Raw genomic sequence first — 9,045 nt, 5'->3', positions numbered from 1 at the left:
TATATATATATATATATATATATATATATATATATTGTTTTTAATTGTTTTAAAATTGTGGAACAACGCTAACATAAATGTAAGAATGTCTTACTCATTTTTGTTTTTCAAAAGGATTGTTCGTCAAGATATTTTTGAGGGTTGAATGAAATATATTTTTCCTTCTTCTTCCTAATTTCCTTGTGGTTAACTTAATTGATACGAATGCCTGTGCCTTTTCAGTCATATATTGTATATTGTTGAAAGGCTTTACTAATTGTGTTGTGTGTGATGAATAAAACACTACTACACGATTGGAGAGCTGAGTTTAGCATAAGTGGCGCCCACCGGGTTTTTTTTTATGCATCTTACCCAACTCTGATTTCATCCTCTCGTCAATGTCAACATCGTCTTAATAACCACCGCTTCGCCATCATTGCTTCCTTGAATGCGTGCCCATTAACGTCAGCCTCGCCATCATCAAATGGGAGGAGCGTGCGCCAGGAGCTCAGCCCCCTCAGCCCCCCCCCCACCCACCCCCACACCCACACCCGGTGTGTGTGTTTTTAGAGGGCCGCATCGTGCTGCAGATGAAGCATGGCAGGAGACAACGAGACAAAGCCAGGTGACCAAGCCGAAAATGAGAGCGCTAGTCGGCAGCCTTTCCTCATTGGTGTGGCTGGAGGGACAGCCAGCGGCAAGGTTGGTAGCCTGTGATTTACGCGTTTTAATGCTATTTGTATCTGTGTGAACCGGCTTCAATGGATTGGTTTTGGGGGGTTTTACATTGAAGATGACACGCTTTTATTTGTTCTTCCGGAAAATATTCACAGCCTATTTATAATAATTCAGCTGGAACAATTAGACGAATTATGTTAAATGATGAGTATATAGGACGACCGAGAGCATATTGTATGTCAAACTAACACGTGCGTTGTCAAAATAGGCCTTTTCTTAGATGGTTAATAAAGAAGCATAGTGTAATATATGGAAATCAGATTTAAGGACTCCCATGTATTGCTAATGTGTTTTCCCTTTTTTTATTTTAAAGGGTCGTAATGCTCAGTGTCAAATAATTAGCATTACCTGCGCAGTGTCTGACTATCAGCCCCTGAAATTATGTACCCAGAGTTAGATGTGAGAATTCTTTTTTTTTTTTAATGATCTTTTTTTTTCTTCTGGTGGGTCTGCTGAAATCCGGATTATTTTGTTCCCTCTGTGATACCTCTGATAGAACCTCTGTCTCAAGCGCCTGTTAGATTTTCACTTTTTTGCTAATTTCTCAGGCTGGCTCATTGAGATAACAAATTGTATCTTCAGTGTCATGAGACCAAATGTCTGCGATGTCATTCTCGATTCTGTATTCAATAATTGCTGTTCTCACTCTTTTGAAGATCAGAAACGGACACATTAGTTTGGTTGCACCGTTGCTTTTGTAGAGTCCGTCCTCAGGGAACAGAGGCGGACTCAAAGTCGTTATTCCTCCTTCTCAGTGTGTACAAATGTGTATTCTCCAAATGTCTTTGAGGTAGTCAATCAAATCAAGTAGTCCTGCGCGTTGGATACGGCAGCAAAATGTTATTATTAAAGTGCGCTGTTCCTTGTTGGTCACATTGGTTGATTTAATAGGTGATTTTAAAATCAACCAAACTTGGTTCAGCAGACAGTTGTTTGGGTGTGACTTCCTGGTACTGTGGCCTGTTTCCCCCCCACAACAGTAACTGCTCACAGAGCCACCTGCTCTCCCACACATGTTATCTGAGTGCGGAGTGAACGGCAGTCTTTTTGTTTTGGGAGTTTTCTGTGAGTGTGTCTGTCTGCCGATCCAAGTTTTTTCCTGCCGTTGTTTTGCCATGCCACCTGTTTTGTTGTCCTTGTGTGACTAGTCCTCGGTGTGCAGCAAGATCATGGAGCTGCTGGGCCAGAACGAGATCGACCACCACCAGCGGCAGGTGGCCATCCTCAGTCAAGACAGCTTCTACAGGGTCCTCACCCCAGAGCAGAAGGCCAAGGCACTTAAGGGCCAGTTCAACTTCGACCACCCAGGTGTGTCGGTGTTAATCACCTCATCACATGCCTCAGTTGTGTTCATGTGTCATCTGGCAGCGGGGTAATCAACAATAGACGCCTGCTGGCTGGAAAAATGTGTGTCACCTGCTGGGAAACGTCTGCCTTGATCAGGGGAGATTCCAGCTGGTAATCTGGATGCAATTCAGGAGCTTAGTTATGGGGTTTGTTTTGTAAAAATCCTGCTCCAGAAATAATGTTAACTGCTTTGTTCTCTTTCCCTCTGCATAGATGCCTTTGACAACGACCTCATAATCGCGACTTTGTGGGACATCAAGGAGGGAAAAACCGTCCACATCCCTGTTTATGACTTTGTCTCCCATTCCAGGTGAACGCGTCTATAAGGCTACCTACAGACGCAACATATTTGTTTCAGCCCAGGCACTATTAAAGAGGGCTCCAATGCGCCCAGAATGTGGCAGTAACACTAACTTTAAAAGTGAGAAATTCAGAGCATATCTATGGGCTCTGAGTCGGTAGCTCGCAGCTAACAGTGCTGGCAGAGCTAACAGTGTTTCCCTGAAGGGGGAACCGCAAGGTGGGTGCTATGCTCCCAAGACGACATCGTCCTACAAAGCAAATAGTTTTTTGCTGTTATATTAATGCTATTTTAAACAATAGCTTCAATAGAACAACAGTTGAACATTCAAACGCCACAGAATGAGCTCATCGTTAATGCAAAGTATATTTAAATTGTCTATAGCAGTGGTTCTCAAATGGGGGTAAGTGTACCACTGGGGGGTACGTGAGATTAAAAAAATGTTTTATTTAAAATGAGCATCCATTAAAAAATCCTTTTAAAAATAGTTAATTAATGAATATTCAATTCAAAGCAAGACAGTAGCTTTTACAAAAGAAAGGTTCAATGCGCTCTTGGAAGGAGCAAATGTTCCATGGGCACACGTGTGTTTTTATGTTATGTCTTTTGTACGGCAGGAAGGAAGAGACGGTGACGGTGTACCCTGCTGACGTGGTGCTGTTTGAGGGCATCCTGATGTTCTATTCTCAGGAGATCCGAGACCTCTTCCAAATGAAGCTGTTTGTGGACACCGACGCAGATACACGTCTATCTCGAAGAGGTGAGACATCCCCTCTGGTTTCCAACAGCTAGAGGCAAAGCGCTAAGTTAAAGACGGTTGGACATTTTTCTGAAATATGGCCGGTGTATAGCTTAGCTCGGCCCACAGATGGCTAGACCGGCTCTAAAGGCAAGATGTCAAAGTTAACTCTTCCAATGTCTTCTCTCCCCCAGTGCTGCGTGATATAAGTGAACGTGGGCGGGACCTTGAAAGCGTTCTCGCACAGTACATCACTTTTGTAAAGCCTGCGTTTGAGGAGTTCTGCCTGCCAGTAAGTGCTATTCTACACGTTCTGTAACACTACTCGACACATTGGCATGATTCTGCCCCCGAGCCTTGACTCATGGTCGAACCATTTGTCCTTTTAAAAAAAAAAATTAAAAAATGTATTGACTCTATTCAGACCAAGAAATATGCTGACGTGATCATACCGAGAGGAGTTGACAATCTCGGTGAGTATTTGTGCTTTTGGAGCTGATAAGCCTTAGTATATTAATGGAAGCCAAATGTGCAGACACTTGTCTTAACGGTGTTATCGTAAAGGACACAGCTGTGTTCGTTGTTGGCCTTCTGAGCTGGGAATTAATTGTCTTCTCAAAACTGAGGAAGCCAAAGCATCTGCTGCCGGGAGAACCAAACCGCTTCGTCTGTTGATTTGAGAAAACCATCCAAAAGGAACTGCAAACAAAAACTACGCTGCATAGTCTAAATATCTTGAAGCGGGTTACCTACGCTTGGCCTTGCCCCCAGTTTGTGCCCCGTATTGTCATTACATCGAGGTCACAGAGCTGAGCATCCAGTTACACTCTGCAATCTTTGAACTGAAGATAGCGTGCCATGCTAGCAGGGAGGAAGTGCTTATGCTGCATTCGCATGGAATCATCATTTTTAATGGACGAGAGCACGGCGCTAACGTTTGGAATATGCTACATGCAGTACTAGAATAGTTGCACAAAATACACACAAAACAGCAACATTTCGTCATGCATGCTCTGTTTTCCCCCCATGCCGTCCAGAAGGTGCCCGTCTACTGTCTACACGGGCGGCAACCTCCAAGTCTGAAAAGTGACGTCAATGTAGAAGTGCCTTAAGCCTGCATTCTCTCTACTGGCCATCAGGAGACGACTACTGGTTGCAAATGGAAGTTTGATTGTATAGAATTCAATGAAAAATGACTACTTCTCACTTAATTCAGTAAACATGTGTTTATGGTCTCAATCTCTAGTTCCAAGTCTCCTTCAATACAGCATGATCATTTTGTGAATTCCCATTGAGGGTAAAATAGATGACAAAGCAGGGTATGCTTTGTGCGGGGCTACCATGTGATTGACAGGTTGCTACCAAAGGCATCAGCTGAGGCTGATGGGGATATCATCGGTTTTGCTGGTATTTTGTCATACAACTAATTAATGGACAACAAAAGTCACAGGGTCAGCAAAACTGTATCTTCTGTGGTCCATGATTGTCTGTACACAATTTCAAGGCAATCCATCCGGCAGTTGTTGAGATGCAGTATTTTAGTCTGGACCAACAGACAGGAAATGTTTTGTTTCTTTCCATGCAGTGGATGAATCGGCAGTTTTATCAAATAACCTTCTGGGTTGTTCAAAGATTGCTGTGACTTAAATGTAATGGTCATACATTAGACGCACAAACGGGGACTAACCCTGACCCCGTGATCTCTTTGTCTCTCGATACAGTTGCCATAAATCTTATAGTTCAGCACATCCAGGATATCCTCAACGGCGGTTTGACCAAGCGGCTGAACGGGTGGTTAAATGTTTATGGAACGACAAAGAAGCAGAACATGGAGTCCAGCAGTCGGCCCCACTGAGTGCAGCGCCCCCCGACGAGACCAAGGAGGTGCTCAACAAGCCCAACGTGCGCTACATCGTGGGTAGCAAGGCACGGCTAATTTCCAGGGACACAAAAGGCCTCTTTTTCTTTTTTTCTTTATATGGTTCTGTTTGGACTGAAGAAATGAATCGAAGGGAAAGTATCCCTTTCGTGAAATTTAAAGCTTCAGTTATATATTTCTCTTCAGTTTGTGCACTGTGTGAGAAAAGTGATGGAGATAGATACAAAGGGGCTAACTTGCAATTTAATGAAATGTTGCTGCTTTCCTTGTACCACAACACTGACGAAGCAGAAGCTGCTACGGTGTCTAAATACGATTTCAGAACACTTGACCGCCTTTAAGCATACGACGAATGCCGTCAAGCGACATGCTCTTTAAAGGCAAGGCCTTACCCTTTAGAAGGAGCACTGTGTGACCTGGCGAACTCCCCTTGTGTTAATGCAACTTTTTTTTTTTTTATTTTTTTTTTTTTTTTCAAGCTCTGTATAATTCCTAATTTGACCAGAACAAATAGATTTTGAAGAAACGTCTAATGGTTTGTGATTACAGATGTTTGCGTCTTGTTGTCTCATCTAAATCTAACAAACTGAATTAGCTATTAGTCCATTTGAACGACTGATTCCCACCTCAAACCATCTGATGTATGAAATCACCAAAGATCATTTTCTGTACCATCTTTGTGGATGAATTTTTTTTTTTTGTTTCAATGTTATGCTGATTCAATAAGATGCTAAGAAATTACCACACGGTGTTATTTTTCCTTTTTATTCCCATAAACTTGAATACTCTGATGCGTTCGTATGCAAGTTTAATTTGAGAGACACATTGGAAATGGTGTTTCTTAATGCACTGAGTTGTTTAAATGTCAAGTACAAGATGCCCAATGTAAATGTGCACTGTAAGTGTTTAATGGGATTTTTTTTTTTTTTTTTTTTGTCCTGTGTCCATTTCCTCATGATAAAGTTCTCAGGTACTCTTGTTTGCTTGAGTTGACACATGTCATTTGCATCTGATTTAAAACAAATAATTTTTCGGACAATGTGCTGCTTTCCTCTTATCTACATATTAAAAGGTAAATACCACATGCTTGGCGCCACTTTGTAGATGCCAAGAAAAGGTTAAATAATGAACCTACTTATAAGTTACTGATATTAAGGACACAACTGGTCACAATGTGTCTGTCACTAACTCAGGGGCCACTTAAGTCCTTCTTTCTTTGTGTGAATTTGGGGGTTCATGCATTATTCCGAGGTGGTCTGCCTGGCTGCTAACCTTGCTGTATTTTTAATCAAGCAATATTAAAATTTGACTTTGCAACATCAATGCACAAACTTCTTGTTTCGCCACCAGTTTTATTCCTCATGTTTGGCATGACCTTCGTGTTGAGAATAAAAAAAAAAATTTTAAATAAAGAATTGAAATCCAAATATTGAGGAAGATTGAACTTCTTTTTGGTGCCTGGTCAACATTTTTGAATATGAGCCTGCAATGCATACAAGGTCAGAGGTCTACAGCGATGTCCTATATTCATACTTAAGTCTAAGCAAGTTTGGAGTATGTTCACATTGGAAAAGTGAGACAATAAAGTAGAATCATAGTCGGCATGCATAGAATAAAAAATAAAAAAAGTAGTGTGTATAGTGCATGCATACCACTGTACACACTTTGTAAGGGCAGGACATACTAAAAGAAGAAACGCATGTGATTTGCTACGCATTCTTGATGAGTGTGCCGTTATGGAAAAAGGCGCTGCCGGCAACTGGAATGTGTTTTATTCGTTTATTTTTAATTTTGCTTTATTTACATTTTTGTTTTAGGATGCAAATATGGCATAATTCACTGTACGTACAAAGCGGTGAAGCATGTTGATTTATTTTATGCTAACTAGAAAAACAGTATATTACGAAGACAAGTATACCGTATACAGTTTGTATGGAATTGGGGCACAGAATATACAGTTCACTATTTATAAAAAAGAGAAGAAAAAAAAGGTATAAATTGTAGACATTTTACTTGAATCAGGAGACTTGTTCACAGAAGAAACATTTATACATAAATTTTTTTTCTTCAAATCCACTGAACTCATTATGCATTTGCACAAAGAGCAGGCCCTCTCCTCTGTCCTGCTCAGCATCATCTGAGGTTTGTGAAAAAAGGCACTGCTTTGTTTTACATCCTGGCACTTCGGTATGTGCTCCTCACGAGTACCTCCGACACATCACTCCCTGACTGCGGCGTTCTGACCAAAGAGGCCACGGTACACTTCGCTGCGAAACTCGTCACTCACTGAGCTGTGGTCCACGGGAGCCATGAAATTGACCAGCTTGCTGTGGATGTGGAATCGAACCTTGCGCCCCTTGCTGGCTTTGGTATCTACTTTCTTCTTGATCTTGCTGCGCAGCTTCTGGATGGCCAGCCACTGCCTGCCCATAGCGACCTGGTCATTGGGGTCCGCCGCGCTCGTCCTGCGCTCAATCAGCTCTCTGAGCAGCTGGTGGTAGAAATCATCGTCGTCGAATATGTTCTCGTCCAGATCATTTAGATGCGTGTTTGCTTTCAGCTGTCGCTCCAGCTCCTCGCCCTCTGCGGGGACGGTTTCAGACGTGAGAGCAGCGGCCTCCTTCTTCCCCAGGACCCTGTATTCGGAACGTCGGGTCTGGGTGCGCCGCACCAGCCTCTCATTGTCCATCAGCACCTGCTCCACCTGGGTCAATATGTTTCTGTCGAACGCCCCGAAACCCTTGCTGCCTTTGCCCATAATCAGTCTGGTTTTATCGTGCCACTTTTGCAACGTGGCGTCGCGGTAAGGCTGGAAAGCGGCAAAGCGCTTGGCCATGAAGTCTGGATACTCTGCCACTTCCAGTTTCCGTTTAGGCGCCCCACCGTGCCGGACGGGCGCCTCTTCGTCCTCCATCTCATCACTGTTTATCTCCTCATCCTCAACCTGAGCTTCGGCCTCCCCCAGAGCGATGGCTCTCGTGTCTGCATTCTGGTACAGCAGCTGATCGTGCAGCTCCAGCAGGGATCTCTGAAGGGCTTTCAGAGCTTTGTGGGCGTTTTTCAGCTCCTCCGCAAGTTCGGCGCCACCCCTCCTCTTGAACTCTGGGAAGGTCGGCGTCTGTGGAAGCTGGTTGGCGTTTACCAGCACTTTCTGGATTTTGATTCGACCCTCGAGCAGTTGGTCCCACAGGGCCAGCTGTTGCTTCACAGCCTTCCCTTTCTCGACCTCCTTGTCTACTTTTACTTTAGAAAATGTGAGGACCGCTTCGTCATCCACGCCGTCTTCGTCATCGCTGTCGCTCTCCTCCTCACCACCGTCATCATCTTCACTCACACCCAGGTCATCCATGTCCTCTGTCAGTTTGTGGAAGTCCACTCCCTGAGGAAGGATCATGTCTGCACCCTTTGGCTTAGGCGCCAGTTTAGCATCACTGCCCGCCAACTCCTCATCTTCTAAATCATGTTCTTCTTCATCATCTTCATCCCCCAAAGATTCTTCTTCTAGCGCTTCTATGCTGTCCTCATCATCATCCTCCTCCTCACCAGATGCCTCAATATCCATCAGCAGCTGTTTACGAGAGACTGTCTTCCCCAGATACCGTCTGTCCGTTTCTGAGAGCAGGGATGTGGTGTGCTTCCGCAGGGCACTGAGGCCGACCGCATCTTCATCCTCGTCCTCATTGAATCTTTCTACCACTTTGGCTTTGGTCGTCTCGTCATGGTCATCCTCCGGATCGGCAAATTTAGGCAAAGGATTCAACAAATCCTCAAGCTCAAGAGAAAAGGAGCCTGCCATGGGTAAAATTGATGAAAACCACCACACGTGTCAGGGACGTTTCTTGGTGAGGGGAGTTATGACGTCAGTAATGTGCGACGACCCATGGTAAACGTTTGGTTTTAATCCCTGAGTATTGTCTTTTCCATGCAGAACCTCTCCTTAGAAAATTGGATCCAAAAAAGTGATCAGAATAAATGCAACAAAATATTATTATTATTAACATTTTGAAGAAGGGGGTTGAATGGGGAAATTGTGTATCCATTAATTTCATAGATAGTAAGTAT

The 9,045-nt window shown here is 43.6% G+C and overlaps 2 protein-coding genes across 4 annotated transcripts; one reads left to right on the top strand and one right to left on the bottom strand.

Annotated features, from left to right (window-relative positions):
• The first annotated feature begins 529 nt into the window (after positions 1-529).
• Positions 530-6,387, top strand: uck2a (uridine-cytidine kinase 2a). 3 transcript variants are annotated; one of them, XM_034531269.1, is made up of 7 exons: positions 530-681; positions 1,880-2,025; positions 2,278-2,374; positions 2,983-3,125; positions 3,299-3,396; positions 3,529-3,577; positions 4,826-6,387. In XM_034531269.1, exons 1-7 carry the CDS (start codon positions 620-622, stop codon positions 4,957-4,959), a joined length of 729 nt encoding a protein of 242 aa, XP_034387160.1. In that variant the 5' UTR covers positions 530-619; the 3' UTR covers positions 4,960-6,387. The 3 variants fall into 3 exon arrangements, with proteins under 3 accessions (XP_034387160.1, XP_034387159.1, XP_034387161.1); XM_034531268.1 differs by having other exon boundaries at positions 1,866-2,025; positions 4,826-6,385; XM_034531270.1 differs by having other exon boundaries at positions 1,866-2,025; positions 4,142-4,944.
• Positions 6,388-6,748: 361 nt separating this feature from the next.
• aatf (apoptosis antagonizing transcription factor) lies at positions 6,749-8,910 on the bottom strand. The gene has a single exon (XM_034531326.1). It carries the CDS (start codon positions 8,777-8,779, stop codon positions 7,202-7,204), a length of 1,578 nt encoding a protein of 525 aa, XP_034387217.1. The 5' UTR covers positions 8,780-8,910; the 3' UTR covers positions 6,749-7,201.
• Between the last annotated feature and the right edge of the window lie 135 nt (positions 8,911-9,045).

Source organism: Cyclopterus lumpus, chromosome 4, assembly GCF_009769545.1.
Source record: "Cyclopterus lumpus isolate fCycLum1 chromosome 4, fCycLum1.pri, whole genome shotgun sequence".
Taxonomy (NCBI): Eukaryota; Metazoa; Chordata; class Actinopteri; order Perciformes; family Cyclopteridae; genus Cyclopterus; species Cyclopterus lumpus.
The sequence above is the reverse complement of the archived record's forward strand: the minus strand, read 5'-3'. Positions and strand labels throughout refer to the sequence as shown.